The sequence below is a fragment of the Stigmatopora argus genome, chromosome 1 (assembly GCF_051989625.1).
Source record: "Stigmatopora argus isolate UIUO_Sarg chromosome 1, RoL_Sarg_1.0, whole genome shotgun sequence".
NCBI classification, from domain to species: domain Eukaryota; kingdom Metazoa; phylum Chordata; class Actinopteri; order Syngnathiformes; family Syngnathidae; genus Stigmatopora; species Stigmatopora argus.
The window spans coordinates 15,825,400-15,850,109 of record NC_135387.1 but is presented as its reverse complement, the minus strand read 5'-3'; the positions used below and the strand labels follow the sequence as shown (position 1 = coordinate 15,850,109).

Sequence of the window (24,710 nt, the reverse complement as noted above, 5' to 3'; positions counted from 1 at the left end):
CAGGGTCTTAGTGAGCTCTGAACCATCTCTCTTGGAAACAAGCCCATCAGGTAATTGAAACACAAAACATACCCCTGAGGTGATACCTGCCCTCAAATCACCACTGTCTTTGAACCCCCTCTCCCAAAATAATGGGAAAAAAAGATACACACAACGAAATTATAAAATAGATGTGTAAGCAAACCCCAATAAATACAATAAATATCTTACGCAGTACAACAAAGTCCAAAGTGTAAAGGCATTTTGAAAAACGTACCTTTTATCTTACCATCAACAAAAATGTGGCAAAGGATTTTAGAATAGCTGTTCAAAAAATGGGCTGAATTAGTACACCCTGATTAGGTTTGCCAGCCAATCGCTGGGCACAAGGAAATCAACAACCCTTCGTGGACACATGCATACCTACAAACAATTTGGAGAGGTCAATCAGCCTACTACGTGAGTTTTTGCGATGTAGAAAGAACCTGGAGCACCTGGAGAGAACCCACACAGGCATGGTGAGAACATATAGACTCCATACAGGATGATCGGAACCCATCGGCAATTGAATCACAGAACTGTGTGGTGAATAATATGAATCGTATAATTTTAGGGTTACAAGGTGCACCTCACTATAAGTTGCTTTCATCAATTTTTAACAAGGTTTATCTAAAGCTTGTCTGCTGACTTAATGAAGAATACAAAGGGTGTGTTGCTCTGAAAGAGGCTGCAGACAAATAAAGCCTCAAGGTTCATTGAGAAAAACCTGCTCCTGACCAGGTTAGGTACAGAAACACAATAGCAAGAGTAACCGGTTATTTTGATTATTTGTCTTCTAAATTCATGAAATCTTTTTAAAGACCAGTGCTGAAAACAATCGCGTTCTGAGTTGTAGGTGGACACGGTTTTGCCAGGATTTTTATGCGAGTAAAAAATGAAATCGAGTGTCTGCACAGGCCTGGGTGCCACGTCCTGCTTTCCAAGTATGTATGCAGTATATCTGTGTGGCCCCCATGAATCCATATGTAGGCATGTGTGTTTGCGTGTATGAGAGAGAGAGAGTCATAAGTGCACACACACCTACGCAATGCACACACACACTCATCTGGATTCTGTACAACTGCTGGCAAACAGATCGCTCCCACTCTCCTTGCTGTGGATTCTTTACATTCACAGGACCCGAGGGCATTTTAGAACATTCTTCTCTTTGCAGTGTGTTATGTTCCCTCTGCCCTCCTTTTTCTTGTTTTACAGCACCTTTTGTAAGTAACACATGTGCCTATAATTCACAGCTTCTTTTTTCCCAATCAGAATGAGTTGAAATGGCTAGTGTGGCTTCAGAGTTCGTATGCGGCTGTAAATAACAAGTGTCGAAACGGCGCCGAGGCAGGGTGATGAATGCATTACCATTTATATTGCTCCCACGGACAGAAAAATTCACATACATTGGTTTACCAAGTGCAGAGGATTGTGCAAATATGATAACATAAGAGTGTCTATTCACTGTGTCACGTTTCCATGATGCCTTTTTTTCTTCTGCATATACTGCATGTATACAACATCCTGCTTTGTTTGTCAAATTCCTCAATAAGGGGCTAACATCACAGCGGTGGCTTTTACATACCCGTCAACTTATACGTTTTTCCCAAATTTTCTATGTTTTTTTATCATTTCAAATTGTGTACGCCGTATAACAACTTTTGTACGGGATTTTTTTTAAGTACGTTTTTTTGTAAAACCGATCTGGGTTTACCCATTTTGCCTCTAATTCAGATCATCTCAGTCACTGTTAGCAGATGAAAATGTCCTCGCCGACTGCTAATTGTGTGATAAGCACACTCGCATGGTTGGAAGTGACTATCAAGTTTTGGTTTCTAGGTAACAGAGCTGAAAGGCTCTGTTAAAAGCAAGGATTCTTCAGGGTCGATTCTCAATTTCTTTTAACTGTCTTCAACCAAATTAACTATCTGACATTCACACCTGATGGTTTCCTAAGTGGCCACATACATATAAATAATCCTACACAGTATGGTACAAAAGTATATCCACTATTTTACAAAATGGTGAATATTTTGACCCTCCATTACATTGTCTAAATCTAGATAAGCATGAGTCTGCCCCAATCATAGGGTCGTTCTGATTTCTGCCCATGGAGAATTAACGAATCGATGGATTAACTCTACAAATTGCGCCGCAGCCACGCAAGATATTAAACAAATGCCAGAGCCTTTTTTTCACAGCGCATCTGCCATTCACAATGAATAGGAGGATTAGCATAAAGCTTGAGGGCATATTGTAGGAAAAAAAAATGTTGACACGATTGATTGAGTTTACACTGTGATAATTCCCTGAAAATGGAGGTAAATTATGGCTGTGGATTCATGTTTGTAACAAAATGCCACAATCCAGTAATAAATATGTAGTTAAAAGAGAGCACAAAAGAAGTACATGTGGAAATATTTTCCACCTAGAAATACTATTTTAAATATATGTTAAAGTTAGAATAAGTTTACTGTTTAACCTTGGAAGAATTTGAACATTCAACTAAGTGCAATTTATTTGACTGGCCTCAAATGTCAGCACAGTAAAGCGTTTCTTCTTCTTTCCTTGCTCTGACCACCAAGCTGTCTTGTATTAGCTGCTGGTTGCAGTACACATATGCTTCACACACTTGCAATAGGACACTACTGTGTTCTGATGCTCAGGACTGAAGACAAGTAGCCATAAATCAGACCAAAGGAAAGACTGAGTAGTATGTAGGGATGACTTGAGTTCCACAAGCAGGATATTTGTCTACCTCAGTGACGCCATCATCCTCAGGAAGGCACTTTGTTTCCACCTTTTTCCAAAAAGTCCACTGGGAGTTACATAACAAACACAGACACCTTCCTGGAAAGTGGACTCCCATGCCTAGATTAAATGAGCTCTGGCTTGGCAAGTTATCTTTCCATTTATTGACACAACTGTGTGTTTGTTTGTGTGATGATAAAGGATGCTAGTAGATTATAGTTGCAGTATAGCAACTCTTTTTTTATGTCGTTGTTTTACATAAGGTGTAAAAAGAAAAACAAACAGAATAAAAAAAAAAAACTGCATTCATCCCACGTAAACATTGAAATGGTTAGCAGCATTTATTTCAGAATGCCATCTCTTTAAACTCCACCATAAACATGCATCAGGGGCAATGAGGATCACACCAGTCATTAACTCCCTTTCATACTGCAAATAAATGGCCATCTTGGGCAAATTGGCAAGTTGATCATGTAAACCTTTTGAATTGCCAGAAGCAAAACATTTGAAACTTATAATATAGTTAGTAAAGAAGCTTCTGAATGACTGACTTATAGCTAGTCAAAAGGATTCCTTTCATTCTGCATATCCTTACATCAAGGTCAGTTCGACTCTTTCCTGACTATGAGGCACGTCGCTGTGCTCTTGTGCTTAACAAAAATTGTTCTGTCCTCCAATTTTCCTGAAATTGCCAGGACTCATCACCCACCTTTCTCTTCACGGCTGCTTTGGAGAAAGACCTGAATGGATCAGTGTGGAAGGATATCTAGTATTTTGTTCCACCAAGTATCACTTCGGAATTACATCTCAAGGAAGTGATTAATGTTGCTAATTAAATGTAGCCATCTTGTTGGCATACAAAGACAAAAATTGTCATGAACCTGAGCTAAGGTGGTAATTACAAGATGCCCAGCACAGCGACAGTGCAAAAAAATGTGAGGGCTTTAGAATTGCCAGCAAATAAGGGACACCTTATTGACAGAGCCAGCCAGCCCAACAACCGTCACACTTTAGTTACTTTTTTTGTATGTGAAAAGTGTTTTATTTTGTTTGTTTTTTTCGATTCCTGCTGGTGGCGGTATGATTGTGAGTGTGAATGGTTGTCTTTCTCAAGCATCACACACATCACCTCTTTTGTACCCAAGTAAATAAGCCACTAAGAAGAGGAATTATCTCTACATTCCTAAATTCACAGGCTAGAGGGGAAAAGAAATCTCTGAACGATTGTCACTGTACTTCATTGCCCAAGCATTTGTCAATGAGTATTTATGAAGAATACTGGAGGAGGCCTAGGTTGCAATCTGTTGCATGTTACACGAAACGTGTGAAATTGGCAACTAGTACAATTTTGATATGACCTAGGTTTGGGTGAAACACTATATACTATAGCACTGCAAATACACGTCACGCATTGACTGTTCTCTAAGTGGGGAACATCTTTTTTTAATTCTGCACAACGTGAGCCAATGAATTGTACAAAAAAACAGAGCGTGCTCACAAGTTGAAGGACAGAGCCAAGTTAGCCTGTTTCAAATGATAACTGCCCTTGTGCTGATTCGACATCTGAGATCAGATGATGACTGTTATGTAATGGCACTCTTCCTCAACACAACTCAGTCTAATCCCTTATTTGTGGCTTTGGGGAGAGAACTGAATGCAGTATGTCAACGAAAGAGAATGTGAAATACTGTATACTGTAAAAAACAAATGTGTTCCAATGGACAATTCAGGAAAGTTATAAGGAATAGGCTTGTTTGAGATTATTTTAGAATATTTTGAATCTCTTCATATTGTTTCTGAGTTGAGTAACACTGATTAAGTTACTCAAAACTAAATAAAACACTTTGAAAACAGTTCAACTTAAAGAGTTAGAATTTTACCAATCATTGTCATCAATGAAAGACTCATTGCATATTGGTGACTGAGGGAAATTAAGTAAAGTCAGACTTAATGAAAGAATACTTTTTAAAATTTGTGTTAACCGTCCAACCCATCTTATCTCATTTTCTGAACTGCTTTATCCTCATTAGGGTCATGGGGGGTGCTGGAGCCTATCCCAGCTGACTCTGGGCCAGAGGCGGGGGACACCCTAAATCGGTGGCCAGCCGATCGCAGGGCACAATGAGACGGACAACCATGCACACTCATACCCATACCTAAGGGCAATTTAGGGTGAACCGGAGGACATGGAGGAAACCCACGCAGGCCCGGGGAGAACATGCAAACTCCATACAGATGGAGAGGACCTGGATTTGAACCAAGGACCCCAGAGCTGTGAGGCCGACACGCTAACCACTCGCTCCACCTGGCCGCCGCTCCCATCCAATCCATTAGCTTCCTGTATCATTTTGATATTATGACATTATAATATAATAAACTGAGATTGTGTGCATTCAGAGACAATGAATTGCATTGTCCTCAAAATTTGGTGGCAAGATGCATCATTGGACTGAGCAAGGAGTTCATGCTTTTTAAGTAAATAGTCAATAAATGCTTAAAAATTGCTCAAAATGCTGTATGTTATAAATCAGATACACATATAATAGTTTCTTCCACCTCGTCCAATGGGGACAGGTGGACAATACAATGACCTTATCTATTGTATACAAACAGCCACAACTTTTATGTTTTTGTTGTCTCACCTAATCATTCGTTTGGGAGTAGCTCAGCTTCAGATGTGTTGCAATAAATCCTCCTGTTGTATACTTTAGTGCGCTCTCTCATAAAGCAAGTTCATCCTTATGAAGGACAGGTTTCGGGAGGGCACATACAGCTTTCTTTTCTCTTTCAGCTCCACAGCAACCATGCACCAATGCCAAAACAAACCAAAAAAACATTATAATATTATACAACAATTGTGCTGAGGTACTTTTTGGTTGTGGCGTGCAGAATAAGGGTGAAGGATGATCAGAAAATAACAAGGCGTATAATTTCCTTGCAAATTTGCCATGTGGTACAACTCACGCATTGACATTCCTCACATTTTTTCCAGTTTTATGTTCCTTACGCAACTTATGGGAAGCAGTTGGTATTCCTCTTCTACAGCATAACATGGCAGATGGAGACAGACAACCACGCACACTCACAATCATACCTGGGGGCAATCTGGAGTGTCCAATCAGCCTACCATGCATGTTTTTGTAATGTGGGAAACCCACACAGGCCCAGGGATAACATGCAAAATCCACACAGGTGGATGTGACCTGGATTTGAACCCAAGATCCCAGAGCTGTGAGGCCAACGCGCTAACCACTTGCTCCACTGGGCCGCCGCATCCAGATGTGTGTTTTCATATTTAAACATTTAATCAATCACATTTAAGCCATTATTTGTTGCAAGGGTCAGAAATCTACCTAGTGCACACATTTAAATTTTGAATGATAGCACAGTAAGTGGTTTGGTGTCGATTTTTAATAACAAAACACCCGTGTGGTTTACTCACACCCACACAAGTGCCATCAGTGGGGGTGTAAGGACTAAACGGCACACTTAACATACTGTTACCCTGGGCTTGGACCTTTTTATTTTTAGTTTTAATTGTGGTTTTGACAAAGCCTAAGTGAAACATTCATTCAACAATAGCCCAGGGCTCATTATTGACTCAAGTTTAAACATATGGTGAAATAACCGTTTTTCCTCAGTGTAAGAAGGGAAAAATGGAAGCGATGATGACTTTTTTTGATATTTATTTAAAAAAAATGATTGACTGAAAAACATACAGGATGAAATAACATGGGAAATCAATGTGGGTCATTTGTGCATCAAAATGGTTAAATAACGAATTACATAATCGCTCTGTGGTGTTTTGTAGAGGTTTAAAGCCACAGAGACGGTGGAAGAGGTGACAAAGCAGGTGAAAGCTGTCAAAATCGACAAAGACCAAAAAGTCAAGGCAGAAGTTATGGATGAGGTAGGACCCAAGTGTTTCAGGTTATTTTGTTATTTTCATGTAATGTGTACTAAACCTAATCATTTTGTATCTGGCTTCTTTTCAAGGTCCACCCAGGTTTACCAAATCAATGCTAAAAAAAAAAGGTGAAATGGTGAGCTGCTGGTATATGGGGACATTGGAGGACGACGGCACAGTCTTTGACAACAACATCCCCTCAGGTACTCGTTAGAGAGCAGGGGTCTCCAAATCTGCTCCTCTAGGGCTCCTATCCAGTATGTTTTTCCATATCTCCCACCACATTTGAATCAAATGATCAACTCCAAGCTGTCCAGGAGCTTGATCACGATCATTTGATTTTGGTGTGTTGGAAGACATGGAAAATAGACTGGATAGGGGCAGTCGAGGGCTGAAGTTGGAGATTCCTGTTATCATACCTGTCAACCTCTGCCGATAACTGCCCTTATAAATGATTATGATTCCCCTTACAAACCCCCAAAAAACCTTACAAACACCGTACAAGTTGTACGGTGTTTGTAAGGTTTTTTGGGGGTGTGTAAGGGGAATCATAATCATTTATAAGGGCAGTTATCGGCAGAGGTTGACAGGTATGTGTTATAGACTCTTATTTTTGAGTCTCTCTACCTCTGCAGCAGTCAAAAAGAAAAAGCCAACTAAGCCACTGAGCTTCAAATTCATCAGAGGAGAATGTCTAATATTTCTATTTTTCCCCTCCTGTGGCTTGCCACTTGCAGAGGGATGAAGGCCTGCTGACTGAGCAAAGGAGAGATGGCACTTGAGTAGTGTTAGATAGAAAACGCCAAACTTAGTAATTTTTTTTGACTTATTTAGTCCCAAGTCTTTTTTTTAAATGTTGGACTTGGTGTATACGTGGCCCTGATGCGTGCAAAAAAAAGCAAAAGTTATCATATATAGAGACAGGCTTAGGTGTTTTTGGGGGTATAAGTTTTACCTTGATCTGGCCCTGTAACCTCCAGGGTGTGAGTGTCCTGGGCACACAGGAATAGCTGCATCTTGATGCTAAACAGGGAAAACTTGCACAAAAAAGCAAAAGTTATCATATATAGAGAATGGAGATCCAACAGGTGTTTTTTTAAAACTAGTTTTACCTTGATCTGGCCCAGTCTCCTCTCCTGTAACCTCAAGGGTGTGAGTTTTCTGAGCATGCAGGAAGACCTGCATCTTGACGCTAAAAAAGGAAAACCTCGATTTAACCAAGCTATTTGGACGTTGCCAAACAATTATTACAGGAAAGAGAAATCTTACAAGAAATGTAATAAACGATCAAGATAAAGAATGAAAATAAGTTGGGGTGCTCCGTGCTATTTTCCCTTTTCCAGACAAGGCGATTAAACATACAGTGACGTTAAGAGCTAGGAGAAAGGTCGCGTAACATTTTATTTACAAATTAGAAACGGTGTTTAGCAATCACAGTGAAAACTATCATTAACTACAACACACTAGGAAGTAAGTCGAGCCTCTGGAGTTCATTTACAGCAAACTGTGAGTTGATGTCTCGGCTTTGCTTGATAAATTAAAAAGACACACGACTACCCGACTCAATAATGTAGAGAAAACGGGCAACATAATTTTTAAATCAAATGGGAAGTGTCGTGGTGACGCTAATGCTAAGATAACTAGTCACATGCGGCACACAGCCGGTGGGGAAAAGGAGTCCAAACTTAAATAGTCGACGGTTTGTTCAACCTGGCATTAAACTAACAGATTTGTTGGCATTTTGGCTCAATTGATTCCTAAAAAAATCTACCAGTAGCGTGATAAAAATGCACTTAGGCGAGTAAATTGCTCTACAGCTTACCTCGTCGTGCTAGTCGTCCATCCACATAGAAATTGCTGTTCGAAAGGAGGAGATACTGCGCATGTGCTTGATTTACGCAGTTGCGTTGCCAATAGGCGTAACCACGCCCATATTTTCTTGCCATATTGAATGTGGAAAAGATCTTGGCTTGCTTACTGCGCTCCACGAAGTGGTTTGTCCTCCCAACTCAACGTCCATGTTTTGAAGATGACGTAGAATAGTCGTGATTTTTGTGGTCTTGATGCTATAAAACAGTATGTTTATACTACAATTAAACTCTAATGCACCTTTAAACTCAAAGAGGGATGCTATAGTTCATTCATTCATTTTCTGAACCGCTTTATCCTCACTAAGGTTGCAGGGGTTGCTGGATTCTATCCCCGAAAAGGAAAAATAAACAAAAAAAATTTTTTTCATTGTTTGCTTATTGCCTCCAATATTTTGGGGTAGTGCATCCTTGGAGGTCTTGTGCATGAGCGTGATATATTGATGGGAATAACATTTTTGATTCCCTGTTGGGTAAGTTATTTTGTTAGATGAATTGGTCAATTGAATTTTCTCTAAAATTATATTTTTAATAAAATAATCAAAGGCGACTTTTTGCAATATTGATTGGCAAGGGTGTCTTGACTCGATTGAATTGATTATCCTTCACTCTTTTCTCCTGTTTTATAGATACACAGTTTTTTTGTGTGTTTTTAAAATCCTATTCGTGAATAAGGCATGAGACAATACTGTATACCCATTGTCAAGATTGGGATAGAATTGTCCTCACATATGCAGGCAAGCTGCAATTTACCTTCCCACAGTTACAGGAAAATAACATGTGTGCATTACACCACTGCCCTGCCGAGTTTACGGTTTGAATATTTTTGGCACGTATACAGTATTCCCAAGAAAAAGAAAACTGTATAGGGGGTAGGGGTTATTCTATGTAAAAAAATCTTTAGGATTTACTGAATATATATCATAGACTCTATGTTGCTATAGATTAAATTACTGTGACTTACTGTATGTTCAATACTAAATGTAATCTAACAATATTCCCTGGCTGATTGAATATGTAGGAAAGCCAGAATGCTTATCTGGTAAAAATATTGCTTGAATCTGCCTTTGGATTGACTTCTTGCAGTGATGTAAAAATTCCACAAGAGTCAGAAGAATTGCTTCCTGGTGCTTGAAGAAGTGAACAAGTCATAAATTAGTTTGCCAAACCATCCTTGCTTTCTTTGAAACAACTACAAACTCTGTTTCTAGGAATGAGCTCAACTCAGAACAACATAGCCTAGAAGAAAATAATTTATTTTTCTGGACATTTTCCATTGCTCCTCTCTCCTCTGATAGTTGCAAATGGACTGCCTATGTTTTTGACAAATTCCAAAAGTGAATGAGAATTTAGAAGCAAATCACAAGGTATTTCAGTGCCCAATTTACCTTAACACTCAGACTTTACTTCATTCATTCATTCATTTTCAAAAGGACTGAATGAATGTATGTATTGTTTATATATGTAGATAGCATCCACATGCAATAGATTTAAGACTTAGTATGGTTTAAATAGCTTGATAGCAGGTAGGTTTTGCTCAGTATTTAAATAATTATTATTGTGCTAGCCGGTGGCACAGTCACTATAAATAACATTTCATTTCAGTCACTCTAAGAAAAACTTATAGTTGAATCAGTCCCTATTGCCTACGTTAAATGGACCCTTGAGGCCAATAAGAGTGGTGACAGACAACAAACAGTAGCAGAAGAAGCTTGTGTCATCTGATCTGCAAAAAAACACAGTGGAACAATTTTTGCAAGTTGGGTTTAGGTATTGTCAGACAATTTGATTACTAAAAATCCAATGTAAAACACTGACGTTTAAATTGCATTGAGAATACAGTCTAGGAAACTTTACAAAAACCAAGGGACTTATCATGATTAAATACTGATTAAACACAACCAACCTCCCCCTCCCAATTGAATTCCCGTGTTCCCACTATTTGGGCTCTATAAAAAGTGTCCTATAGGGATTTTAAAATATTGTACTTGGCTTGCACATGAAATACAGCTGAAAGTATTTCCTTTCTCAGCGTATATATTTTTACAGTGGTACATTAGGCCTTCTTGGAAGTCATTTAGTGTATTGTTCTTACCAAAATACTGTATATGCAAGATGAATGCCAGCAATAGTGTTTTGATAAGGACCCAGGAGGGTCTTTTCCTGTTAGAAGATTAGTGTAATTCCTTATAAAATAGCAGCAAAAATTACACAGATTGTGTTGCCTTATTTTTGTTTTAATGTCGCTTTTATTGTAAATACAATTTAGGCCAAGGAATGAATGCAAAAATAGTATATATATTTTTTTTAGCATCAAAAGATCTATAAATATCTTTACTGTAGATCAAAACATGAAACCTTTACAAAGCTTTTTTAATAAAGCCATTTGTCACAAGGCGCATGTTCATATGTACTGTATTAGAATCGATTGTATACTTTCTTTACAGAAAATATTTCATGATCACAGAACATTTTCATTTGCTCCTATGAAATGTATATACAACATACATTCATGAGTTTACACAATAAAAACAATTGAGAAACATTGCTTTCACTCATTAAATTTTTCCGTGTGCACCCAAGCATTGAAAGTTACTCAGTTTAGATTTCAGCAATCTTATAGATTAGTCTCAAACGTTTGACCCACACTTCCTGACTTTATAAAATACAGAGAGTGAGACGAAAAAAAGAGCTGTTCCCTTACAATCCAATGAGAAAGATATTTATTTTCAAGTTACTCAGCTGTATATCAATGCTGGGATAGGATTTGAGGCTGGGCATCCAAAAGACCCATCATAAGTGCTCATTATTTAACAAAAAGCAAACAGAAAATTAGATTGAGTTTAGTGAAGACTTGTGCATTGAATGCAATCAGAAAACAGTAATGAGTACTAAACACATATAGAAAGCAGTTTAAACATTTTTGCAATGACCCTTCCTTTAGTGAGCTATGATGATTGATGGACCAGTCAGGACACATCAAGGTCTTCCATTTTATTATCATTTTTTTCAAAGTAATGATTGGTGTCTTTTAAAATCAAGGTATTATAAATGCACTTTGAGTTGACTTTAAAACCAAACGAGCATGGTTGCAGTGTAAAAAATATCCTATCGCACACTGAGGATTTCTTCTTTTAACCTGCCAAAGTATACAAAATATTGTGTTTACAATTTGAAGGAACATGAGGATGAATCAAGATCTTAGTTGTGAATGGCCTTTTTTCATGATGTGGACTCGTTATATTTACTTAAATTGACATATGAAATATTTATCTGTTATGAAATTAAAATGAGCATAAAGAATAGATATATATGATTGAACCAGAGAAGACTCACCATCTTGCTGAACTCAAGGATTGTTTTTTACGACTTCTTTCATATATGTAACAGGATGCGTTAAAGGGACATGAATGTTTATTAGATGGCTGTCTTCTAACAAACAGAATTACAAAGCATTGTATGAATCATCAAAATATAAGCAGCACCTGGTTTTGATTTGATTTGCCTTAAATAGGAATATAAAAAAAAACAAAAAACAAAAAAAGATGATAGACATTTAGACCAGATGAGCCAGACAAGGCATTTTGGAGATCTGAGTCATGCTTGTCCACAATACTCGATTCTCCAACCATTCCGTGAGGGCAGACAACCAGAAATGTCTTGGATGCTGGTGTAAATTACAGTGTCATAATATGGGGCAGTAAACAATATTATATACTACTTCTGCAATGTTCTTTTCTTCAATATCATTTTTCCTGCCATTCCACAAAGACACTTATTCAAATTTCAAAGGAATGTTGATGCATCATTTACCCTTCTATGTAGGGTAGAAGAAGTAGAAAATAAGCAGTGCTTCACCCCTGCAAAGCATTCACTCATTAGCATAGAGCAGAATTGCAGCAACTTGGCCTTGATTTTTCCAAACTAAAAAGGGTATAGTTGTTGAATGAGAAAATAGTTGATTTAAAGATTTACAGTTGAGACTTAGGAGTTCTTGCCCTGATATTGACCAGTAAATAGTTGAGTAGAACTGGTTAAAAGCTGTGACCAATTCTTTGCTAAAGAAAATCATTTCATACTTTCAGGCTGTAAAATAGACCACAGATTCCAGTTTAAGGATAGCAGTGTGAGAATGACTGGTTGAGAGCTGTGACTGGTAGAATGTAAAAAAAAAAAAGCATGTCGAGCAGAATTTTTTAAATTCCAAGTGCAATGAATGCACAGGATGAGAACTACGATGTATATAATACTCAGTAGTGTTTTTGTTTTCCTGATTAGTTGGATTTTGCTATGGATTTGTCACCCGTCCCCAATAAAATAGCTATAAATACACTGCTTTCCAGCCACTGAGAACATTGAGTGGCTCGTACAACGGACAAGCCCACATCGTTGTACACTGCAGCCTTTTTTCATGGTACTAAAACTTTTTATCTGCGGTATGCACATTCATTTTCACTTTACAGGCACCGGCAATTCCAGTTTGAAGATTCTAGTTTCAATTGATTTCAAGTTTTGACTGATATTAATAGTGGGCGGAAAAAGAAATGTCACACCGTTCTTGAAAAGTATCTGGAAAATAGAACTCAAAATAGATGGCTAAAATCTTGGTTAGAATCACCTTTGCAGTAATCTTAACTTGGCATGAAGCTAATTAAACCAAGGCCATAATTATTCACAAAGCACATTAATAAAATGTCCAGCATATCAAGTTAGCTCTACAACAAATGAGTTATTCGATCCTTTGTGGCAACATTTGGCTCCAGAAACGCAGAAAAAAAAACACCTGGATTGTTTGAGTACCAGAATCTTCAGTGACGCAACCTTTTTTAAGGCTATTTGGACATAAAGACGTCAGCAAGTGAAAAAATACTCGATCTTACTTGATCTTCCATTTTGATTAGTCCCAAGAGTGAGCGAGACAAAATAAAATTGTCCTGTACAAGAAGCTTATTCTATTTGTGAGGGGTGTGTGTCAAGTAACATGGTTTTTACCTAATACAGTCATTTCATTGCCACCCATTAAATGATCACAGTACATACGTCACACACGCATTTGAACCCAAGTCCAGCAAAAACTCCTTTAACCCCTTTCCATGTCATCCTCTGTCCATCCTTCATCACAGGCGCCCGCCCCTCGCTTAGCGTCAGTTTTTCAGAGCGGGGTTCAAAGGGGTCAGTTTGCAGAGCGCCCTGTCCTGCTGCTTCGCGGAAAGCGGTGGACTTTGAGGTGTTTAGACAGGTGATCGCTACGAGCAAACTTTTTCTCACAGACGATGCACTGGTATGGTTTTACTCCGGAGTGGGAACGCCGGTGTCGGGACAGCTCATCCGATCTAGAGAACCTGCCGCCAAAAGATTTAGGATATATTAGAGCTTTGCTTGATGAGAGTAACAGGACAATATTATTATATGTCATTATGTCAATAAAAATCCAAATTTGAATATTTCAAACAACACACCGTGTAACCTTTCAAGACGGATTCATGTGGTTAGGGATCATTGAAATACACTCCAAGTGCCAAATCACATAAAAGTAAAGTTGAGCTATTTTATTCGACGGAAAGCTGAGGAGCGTGATGCTATATTGCTATGCGTATTGGCTAGCAACCTTTCTGAGAAGATGAGGAGAGGCCCCATATTTAGCTCCAACACATGAGCTCCGCAAATTCTAGTCTATTCTTGGGCTGCCTGCCCTCAGGTCTCCATGGGCTCGCCACACTGTGGATATCATGACAGGGGAGGTTTAAGTGGATGATAGAGTAGTGTTCGCACAATTCAGCACATGAATTATATGCAAGTCCCTGTAGTATGTATTAGTAAAGCTGTTAAAATCCGATTATCTTTAACATGAGGTTGAAACCCCGGGGACTTCCCTATTTTTTCTTGCAGGGTGATAATTTGAAGTGATTTCAAATGGTCATTTTTAGTTATTTCAAGTCTCTTCTACCTTAAACATGCTTTTCATAACTAGTCAATTCATCATTTAAATGGACATGCAGTGTAGAGTGGGTAGCTGGCAGGTTGTCACTAATGAAATCAGAAATACAAGATTAGAAAGTTAAAGAATTTATGGCGGTAATGATGAATGTTTATTGGTAATATGTTACTTATGAATAAAAACTGAGTTTATAGTTGGCACTGTTATGTTTTTTTTTTACTTATGCAAGCATAAAGAGACGAATTCTGGTTACGTAGCTTCTGTTTCCAAGGTTTGTTAACAGAACACGAGAAGAGAAAACATATACAGTATTACCTTGACATACGAGTGCCCCGACACACGAGGAATTTGAGATACGAGTAAAATTCCGAGCAAATATTTGCCTTGAGATACGAGACAAATGTTGAGATACGAGCATGCATACGAGACAGCCAGGTAGTCGAGACGCGAGAGGCTGCCTATAATGTCAGCCCCACTGTCTTTCTCGCCGCAACTGCCTCGTGTAAAGATCTCTACGAGCACTGGACGGAGCGTTGCATTTTTTGCGTGTTTTCCCCCCCTGTGAGTTAGTGAAGAATAAAGGGAACAACAATGGGCCCAAAGCAAGCAGGTGGAATGAAGAGTTGTGCAAAGAAAAGGCATTTGATGACAAGTTGGCATGTGGTCGTGCGTTATTCTATTGTGAGGACGTTTGTGTGCGTCATTTTCGGAATATTTTGAAGGTAAGACAAAAGCAAACAACCCTTTTAAAAACTCCGGCTGAAAGTCACGGTGAAGGCGGGGCAAAAAGAACCAACCTTGGAGAAGAAAGGTAAAAAAAAACTTAGAATTACGTTTAGTGTAAGGTTAGATTAAACTTATTTTGGTCTGTATTGTAATCCAAGTTCATTTAAATTTGTTTATGTTATGTTGTGAGCGCGTTGCCGTGCAAAAAGAAAGTCTCTGTAAGAAAGCCTACAGAATCATTGCGCATTGCAATTCAATGAACGCAATATTGTTCTTCTCATCGTATTACATTTGTAAAATCATTATATATGTATTTTAGAGGATGAGCTGATCCACTATAAATGGTTGTGAATGGATCCAAAAGTATTAACAACCACAGCAATGCAAACCACACTCTCCAGCGGGCGCAACAATAAAATGAACAACAACCGACCTTAAATAGTTCTGCACAGTTCTGGACGCTGCACTGAGGCAGACTTGGGCCAAGCACAAAAATGAACCCCAAACTGTGTGCATGTTTAAAAAAAAATACCTTTTGCAATGTATAACATCATATTTCTTGTGCAAACTCCAAATAATTAGTAGTTTGCATAATTGTTTGATTGCTAGTTGATTAATCAATCCTGCAATGAGTAAGAATTATGATTTGGAAGGCAATTTTAATGTTATAGTCATGCATCAAAGTGTTTCACTTCGGATTCATTCATTCATTTTCCATAACGCTTATCCTCACAAGGGTTGCGGGGGGTATGAGAACCAGGCAGGGAATGCCCTGAATTGATGGCCAGCCAATCACAGGGTCACTTTGGATTTTGCAATAAATTGTTTAAATCTATTCTCAAACTAATCAATAAATAATTGAACAAAAACCTGCATTGATATAATCTTGGGAGATAAAATAAGCTACTGTTGTCATTTTAAAGGACTGACTGAGGGCATTTGTTTGACTGGGTCGTAAATGCTTTTATTGTCATGTTGTTAAGTTTTTATATGACGTGACTTGTTATAGTGCCAGCATCGATGTATTTTGATGTCCTAATAACATCAGACATAAGAACAAGCATTTTCATAAACATTGATCAGTGATTAATGAACAATGTCTTTTTTTAAACATATACATTCCGTATATATACATAAATTAAGGTATACATTATGAACCAATTCAGGGTGTTCCCTGCCTGCTGCCCATAGTTGGCTGGGATAGGCTCCAGCACCCCCCTAAACCCTTGTGAGAATAAGCTTGTTACGTGTTGACTTTCCTGGCGTGTGAGAGCTTCTACATATGATCGTTTTATTATTGGACTTTTCTTGTCAAGCGAACATATATTCTACATCAGGTTTGGTTGGCCTCGAGAGCCCCTATCCAGTCGGTTTTCCATGTCTCCCTCCACCAACAGCCCTGAATCAAATAATCGGGATCGGTATCAAGCTTCTGGACAGCTTGCTGATGAGTTGATCATTTGATTCAGGTGTGGTAGAGGAGGGAGATATGGAAAACAGCCTGGATAGGGGCTCTCGAGGACCAGACTTGGACACCCCTTGTCTACATAAACAGGCTGTGCATTTGGTAAAATATACTTGTTTAATTTTATATTTTATATATAGATATTTTGACTCCGTGGTGGCCAAACCAGGATTTTTAAAAGGAGCTAGGATAGCCCCTGAATAGGCAACGCAGTGTTGTGTAGATATTTTTAGCTTATTTGTGAAAGATTGTATGCATGTATCTCGCCGTCACTTCTTAACAACCCACAACAACTCGTGTGAAATTTTGCTACCGAAATACTGTGTGTTCCAGGTGCAAGGCTGGTTTGAACCAGAGGGTAAGTGGAGGGCACTTGAGTCCATGTGCCCTTGGGGGGAAGCTCTTGTGACTGACGCTTTGTACAGAGTACATGCATAAAGTGAGTGGGAACTTAAAGATATGCAAGAAAAGAAGTGGATCTTAATCACAACTCTTGTGTCCCTGGACTCCTATGGAGTCACAGTCACTTACAATTGCTGAATAAATGGCTGAACATTTTTCTAATTTCGAATTGATGTGCGGTCCTGCTAATGATGCAGGCACTTGGAAGTACATGTCATTTTTCTTGTTTTGGCATCAAAGTGCTATAGTTCTTGGCATACAAACCACACCCGCAAATTCAGACGAGAAAACCAATTTTACCAAAAAGCTGCAGGTGTCTACATTGTTTCACACATTATTCACAACAAAATATATTTCCATGTAAAAATCCATAAATAAGACATGACTATAAGCTGCTTTGTGTAGAATTGTCTTAGGGTCTGAAAATGATGGGTTGGATCTGACCTTTTAGCTCCCTCGTCAAGTTGCAGTCAAGTAATAAAAATCTTTATTATTCTATTATTTCAATTCATATTTTGAAACCTTGTTATTACACATGGATAAAAACTATTCCATCACTGACAGGATTTTATAAGATAAAAACTAACTTATCTACCGATAACACAAAGCATATAACACCTGAAGTGTTTGTCTTTAACAAGGTTTCAGGTCAGAATAAGACTCACACGGCTCACTGTCATGTCTTCAAAGTACCAGTTTGCATTGATCTAAAGGTGTCAAAATCTAAAGATAACTCTGATGGTGTGACCGCCTGGCAACAGTGCTGTTCTTTGCTGTAACAAAGAATGCATCAGCTGACAAGCCGCTGATCGGGTGAAAGTCTTGTCAAGTGCACGCACACATGCATGTTGTGACAGTAAACTGTTTAGGTTTGAGCAAGGCCATTGAACACTGACCTCAAATAAGAGTCTTTATGCAGGTCAGAGCTGAACACACATGGAGTTATGTATGTAAACCCTGCGTGTATTCATTGTTTACTTGGGCCTGGTGGTCCTCCCACTATATGTTTGCACGATTATAACTTGTATGTAAAACATCAAGGAAGCGGAGGGATAAAACGAGTAGAGCTATTTGACAGGTACAAAATATGACTCTGTAAGTTATATGTAGGAGCCTGGTCAATGAAATACGACTCTTGCCTACTCCTCACACATGGATCTATTCTGAAGTTACTCTTACGAGGACGTCCCAGTTCACCTCTAGCTCCTGGCAGGGGGTGAGAAGAGAGAAGGGAGAACTATATTTTATGTTCTAATGCTGATGTCATATTGAGGCACTTAAAGTGCAGTTGTTGGCAGGACAAGTACATTTAGAGAATAATTAAAAAATGGATTGTTGGAATATTGAGCTACTTAAAGCATGAATTAAACTAATTCTAAGCTTATGACTCTGATGAATGTCTTTTTGTTTGTTTTGTTTGCATGGTGCAGCATTTTTCAACTGCAAACTTGAGTATGAGTTCTGCTAATTTCATGATGTTCATTTAATGATTTGTAATGAAAGAACTTTTAATTTAAATACATTGAACCAGCTGTCCAAAACTGACAGTAATTGTTTCCGACATTAACATTTCCAGTGTATAATTCAGGATGATTCAAATTGTCGAATAACCCCCTGTTTGCGTGTCAATGTCACAGAATGGGCAAATAAATATGACCAGGGACACTAACTTATTTGACAGTTCTGTAAATGTTCCAAATGGAAAAGTTCACAGCGCATGTTCATTCACGTGTGTTCCAGCTTCATGACTCTTCGCAAGCCCTCTTGTATCTTCTGTATATTATATAACGTTGTTTTACAACAAAACATAGTTGTATAGAGAGGGAAAAAAGCTATTTACTGCGCACATGCACGACTCCCTCCCCATCTACGTTGAGCAAGAAGCGTAAACTCTTTAGGTCTAAAGTTGGCATCATGGCTAACTGGAACATGTGTGCGCACGCCATGAGGTAAAAACTTTGAACTTGATTCCGTAATACCGATGCGCCTCTCTATGAGTGTGTATGAACTGTGTAGCGTTCACAGACAGTTAGCAAACAAGTGCAATAACTAACAGGGGCAAAGTCTGCATTCAGTCCACTTCAAAAGGAACTAATCTAATCAGATTTTTTTTCTTTTTTTTACCATGGTACAAAAACACAGAGATAGTGGTGACACTAAGCCAGCAGTTGCCCTGCTTATATCAACACGAGTCCAAACCTTTTTAAAATGTGTTTGACGATGGACTTTAACTCCCATCCCCGATCAACCTGAATTGAAAGATGCTCTACTCAAAAAGTGCAATGTTCCGATGTAAAGTTTTAACATGACTCTATATCTTCTGCTTTATAATGTGTCTTTGGGTCCTTTGAATGTTGTTATGGTCTATAAATCAGATTTATGATCAGTAGTATTTTTTATTTGTGAAACAGCAGCAATTCTACGATCAGAGTACTGTTTCTATAACCATCCTACTGGCTTTGGCACTTCCAGTCGGGTAGGGGTGGTAAAAGGGTCACGACACGGACACGAGTGATCGTAGTGGAATGGATCTACAAGGGCTAATTTCACAGCCCTAATGTCCCTAACCAACTTCCAATTCTAATCTGCTCATTTGATCTTCTTGTATTTCAAGATACCAAACCTTTAATTGGTGTAAGGAGTTGTCAAAATTCACATTTCTAAGCAGCACATTCCAATCTCTACCCAAAGTACATGCCTCCACCTGACAATGAAGTTACCTAAACTTGTTATAGACTAACACAGGTCTGGATTTACAGGGTGTATGAAATGATGTCCCTAATGCTAATGGGCATCCACTTAGTTAGTTTGTCCGCATAGCCAAAGCCAAAGGCTTTAATAAAAACACACGCACATGCCACAACTGCCAGCTTCTCTCATTCCACTATAGCGCCAGTTGCTTCTCCCCTTATTATATAAGATACTTACAACATGTATCATACCTGTCAACCTCTGCTGATAACTGCCCTTATAAATGATTATTGATTCCCCTTACGAACCCCCCAAAAACCTTACAAACACCGTACGACTCGTACAGTGTTTGTAAGGTTTTTGGGGGGTTTGTAAGGGGAATCAATAATCATTTATAAGGGCAGTTATCGGCAAAGGTTGACAGGTATGATGTATACAATAAAAAATGATCTTCATTCACATCAGTAGTTATCTTGTAGAATTGCATATTACTTTACTATTATAAGGCCCATTTCTACCACTACTGCATTGAGTCAGATATGAGAAGCTGCATGTGCCTACAGCCTAAAATACTTTCCTGAGTGCCACAATTCAAATAAAAGCTCAATGTTGCTTTCAAGGAGACCCATAAATATGTTAGTTTGCGATCTGGCTGGTGACAAGCACTGCTGGGTTAGCTTTGAAAGGCAATTGAAAACCTGGTTTAATAATAATAATGATAGAATGTTCTTATTATTATTATTACTATTATATAATTTAAGAATGTTGCATCGAACTACTAAACACTTAAAAGATTTACCTGTACCTTTATAGAAATTTTGTTTGGCAACACAGTTGTACCCTGGACTGAATCTATATCCTCAAGGACATGTATACTATCCTCAACATTAAAGTCATCTTATTTCAGGATGAATCTTCATTCTAGATTAGTATTCGCAAGTATTCAGTTTCACAGCAAAGGACAATAGAAAGACTATAAAGGTCTAACTATAGTAGTTAAATGGAAGTGGTTGTCATTGAGTGAACACAATGTGTCGCTACTTGGGACTCTATATACAGTCTATAATGATGTGTTTTTTTCTCACCTCCATCCACAACCAGGCCACGTGCACGCGAAAGGCTTTTCCCCAGTGTGCCTCCTCAAATGAGCTTTAAGATGGCTGCTTTTGGTGTACATCTTATTGCAGCCCGGGAAAGAGCACTTGTGCATTTTGATAAGGTCTGCCACTGCATTCTTCTGGTACCTCTGGCCCCCAGCTAGGACCCCAGTGGTTGTTCCGCTACCTAACTCCCCAAGCCCAGTGGGTTTGGCAGCAATGGGCACTGGTGCGATCCTGACAAATTTGGATGAATTTTTGTTGGCAAATGCAATGTTCGCCGGAGAAAGCAGTTGAGGCACCAAGGCGAAAGTTTGGCCTTGGATATTGACCAGGAGCTGGGCGATCTTGATATCCTGCGCTAATTGAGGCTTCTGGAGGTGAGCCTCTTGCGTTTGAGCTTCTGAAACAATGCAGGGATGGTTTTCTTGCTTGATCTGTACGGGGTGGATTTGTAAGATGACCGGCAAACTTGTAGCAGCACCAGAGTTTTCTCCTGATGATGAAGGAGATTCAGAGTTTTCCTGTTTAATTCCATCAACTTCACTGTCAGTGGAGCTCAAACTTATACAGCTCACATCGACTGTTGAGGAACTGTCCATGTTAGATGCGTTCATTGTCTGTTTGGTCTCTCTGAGGGAAGACAGTGGAGAAAGGGCCACAGGTACAGTCTGATCCGCATGCCTCAGGACCTCTCTGGCTATTGTCTTTGCTCTCTCAGGCTCGGAATCCTCTGGCGTCGGCGACATCGCCTCATCGCTTCCATCGTCTTCCTTCTCTAACGCCACCATCATGTTCTCCTCCAAAAACTCCTCAATCTCTTCCAGAGTCGGCTGAAAGAGGAGGGACGCAGGATCCTGCAGCTCATCCAGAAAGATGGGGAATTCGCAATAGTCCTCTTTAGCCTGGTGCTGGAGGAGACCCAGCTTCTGGTCTCTCTTGGATTCCCAAGTGAGGCCCATCGGTAAAAGCGGGGCAGTGGAAGATGATGAAGGCGTTGAGGAGAGGAAGCTGCTGCTGCCAATGTTGGAGCTTATTGAGGTGGTCATTCCCTGGGAGAGGAGGAGGTCAAGCAGGCTGTCTTGACTCTCACCTTCAGAGGAACTCCTGCTCTCATTGCTGGAGCTCACGTGGGCGTGGGAATTGGGCGATGAGGTCTCTGGGCTTGAGCAGACCGAGGATCGAGGGCTCGAGGAGATACTAAGTTCGTCCTCGGAGAGCATGGGTGAAGAAGACACCCCTGGGTAGGGGTGGTAGAGGTACGAGTCGGTCACCATGATTCCCCGGGACAGTCCCTCGCCGGCATCGCTACAGATGCTACTGTGGTCGCACGCCGATGAGCTGGTATAGTACAGAAAGGTCTCCTCGCCAAGCGGTAAGTGATCCACCATTCCTGTGAGGATGAATGATAGCTGGACTCTGCTCTGCTCACAAGATCAAGTTTGCAGACTTGGCTAAATATTAATGAGAAAGTCATTCATCCTCCTGCAGGAGACAAAACGATAAAAATAATTACTACTTAGAGCAAGGAGCTCATGTCTTGCTGAGGAAATACTTGTTGGCACCTATTGTAAGGTTGAGTCAAAGAAGCTTTAAATTAGTGTTGATCCAGGGGACCTGCGGCAGATCCATTATAGCATCACCCTCCATGGCACCTCAACTTTGAGGTTAATGTTCTACAAGGCTTCTTAATGCAAGCGTCACCGAAATGTGAAAGCCAACGGACTGAGTTACTGGAAATAACGATTGTTTGGCCACTGCCCGCTCTTCATTTATGGAAAAGGTTCAATGTGTGTTTGTATATAGCAGCTGGCGTGGTGTACACTGACCTTGTAGAATCAGGAGTTCCCATTTCCCCAGCTGCTATAAGCGAATGAACCGCATGGCTTGAGGGAAAACAACAAGGGATCCCAGTGTGATGGTATTGGAAAGCTTTCTGGTACTTTTAACAACAGTAATTACAAGATAACTGCAAATAAGCCCGACTTTCAAGTTTAAACGTGTCCTAAAATTCAAGAGCCCTTACAATGGAACAATGACTTTTTTTAACTGTCTAATTACAAGCCATAAAAAAACTTGCAAATCCAGGCCAACTTCAAATAGGCTTCGATGAGCGCCATCTAGTGTCCAGTTGTCAAATCTCGTTTCCAAAGTAAACTGAAGCACTGTCTGAATTGCTTTTGTGTGAGTTTTTTTTATAAGCTGATAACTTTTTCTCCGAATTTTGAACATTTTTGCATGATCTAACGGGGTTTCTCTATCCAAGGAGCCAATACTTAGTTTGCAAAAAAGGGTAAAGTTTGACTCATGAATTTGCGAACGAATAATCAAAAGTGGGAGTGTTTTATCAAGTGTGTGCAAGTAAAAATATCAAAATAACTCAAGACAGCTTCATAGTTGATGAATACACGGGCTTTGCGGGCTGCGGAGTAATTTGCCCTATAGTAACCTCTGCCCGGCTGCACCATTCACAGTGTACTGTACTCAAGCAACAGCAGTTATTGCACAAAGACGCAAAAACACCCAGGTAATGACATTGTAACAAGCGCGTTACTCAATTGAAACTTGCGGTTTGCGAGCGCGTATTCTAGTCGCGTGGGTTCCCTCTGCGGCAAATCAAAACATCACGTTAACGATGCGCTGATCCGTGCGTGCGTGCGTGCGTGTGTGCGTCTGTGTGCGTGCGTGTGTGCGTCTGTGTGCGTGCGCGTGTTCTCTCACCTCTGCGTGGGAAGAAGGAGGTTTTTACTATTGACTGCAACGCGCTCCTCTTTTCGAGTGTTCCTCTGTGTGTAATGGTGAGATCACTCTGCGGGTGGCAGCATGGCGAATTTCTCTGTCTGTCTCTCTCTCTATCACTCTCTCTCTCTCACACACACACACTCTCACTCTCTCTCTCTCCCCCCTCTCTCGCTCTCTCAAATGTACACGCATACACACACACATGCTCACCCCTTCTCTCGCTTTCTGATTGGGCTGCGCACTTGAGTCACATGAGCTCTTCTGGTGGTGATGTGGGCTCGGTTTGTGAGGGCTCGCCCGCTCCGTGCGTCGCCATTGGTTGTTTGCTCGTAAAAGGAGGCCGGCGTGGGGAATGGCGTCAATGGAGATGAGGGAGACGCTGGATCATGTGCAAGACACAAACAGGAACATGAGACATGTTGTTGTTGTTGTTGGTGTAAAGCCTATATATTCTATTGAGAATTATAATCCACAAATGCCCTTACATATACCTTATACTGCATTTATTTGACCTCACCCAGGAATTACAATCTGCAAAAAAAGTACTTTAAGGGTACTAACTTGTAAATACTGTTTCTTAGTGAAATAACCCAAAATAGGACTTCAAACATTCATTCATTATCTGAACCACTATACGTACATACCTAGGGGCAGCCCGGCGGTGCGAGTGGTTAGCGCGTCGGCTGCACATTGGGAGACCAGGATTCAAATCCAGGTTGGACCACCTGTGTGGAGTTTGCATGTTCTCCCCAGGCCTGCGTGGGTTTCTCCGGGTACTCTGGTTTCCTCCCATATTCCAAAGACATGCATGTTAGGCTGATTGGACACTCTAAATTGCCCCTAGGTATGAGTGTGAGTTTGTCTCCTTGTGCCCTGCGATTGGCTGGCCATCAATTCAGGGTGTCCCCGGCCTCTGGCCCGAAGTCAGCTGAGATAGGCTCCAGAGCCCCCGTGACCCTAGTGAGGATAAAGCAGTTCAGAAAATGAGATGAGATGAGACTTTACATACCTGTCAACCTCGGCCAATTGCTACCCTTCTTAATGATTGCAATTCCCTTATTAAGTGATAATAAACCATACAAACACAACGCGGCACATATTTACT

At 39.9% G+C, this 24,710-nt stretch overlaps 1 protein-coding gene and 2 long non-coding RNA genes across 3 annotated transcripts; 1 reads left to right on the top strand and 2 right to left on the bottom strand.

The window, feature by feature from the left end:
- The first annotated feature begins 1,103 nt into the window (after positions 1-1,103).
- On the top strand, positions 1,104-6,906 carry LOC144074266 (uncharacterized). Its single transcript, XR_013300268.1, has 3 exons — positions 1,104-1,241; positions 6,581-6,679; positions 6,766-6,906. It is a non-coding gene; the product is annotated as an uncharacterized LOC144074266 (long non-coding RNA).
- Positions 6,907-7,320: 414 nt separating this feature from the next.
- On the bottom strand, positions 7,321-8,516 carry LOC144087213 (uncharacterized). The gene is made up of 3 exons (XR_013304661.1): positions 8,499-8,516; positions 7,789-7,868; positions 7,321-7,713 (listed from the first exon to the last, which is right to left on the bottom strand). It is a non-coding gene; the product is annotated as an uncharacterized LOC144087213 (long non-coding RNA).
- Positions 8,517-10,900: 2,384 nt separating this feature from the next.
- On the bottom strand, positions 10,901-23,914 carry klf15 (Kruppel like factor 15). Its single transcript, XM_077602340.1, has 3 exons — positions 23,585-23,914; positions 20,852-22,348; positions 10,901-13,886 (listed from the first exon to the last, which is right to left on the bottom strand). The coding sequence occupies exons 2-3, from the start codon at positions 22,252-22,254 to the stop codon at positions 13,718-13,720; spliced, it is 1,572 nt and encodes a 523-aa protein (XP_077458466.1). The 5' UTR covers positions 22,255-22,348; positions 23,585-23,914; the 3' UTR covers positions 10,901-13,717.
- Positions 23,915-24,710: the final 796 nt, after the last annotated feature.

What these genes read in the sequence shown, in the direction of transcription:
- klf15 (XM_077602340.1), bottom strand. Translation starts at nt 22,254, where the DNA reads ATGGTGGATCACTTACCGCTTGGCGAGGAGACCTTTCTGTACTATACC. An exon ending in TGGCCTGGTTGTGGATGGAG is followed by an intron (nt 13,887 to 20,851) that starts GTGAGAAAAAAA and finishes TTTTGGCGGCAG; the next exon opens with GTTCTCTAGATCGGATGAGC.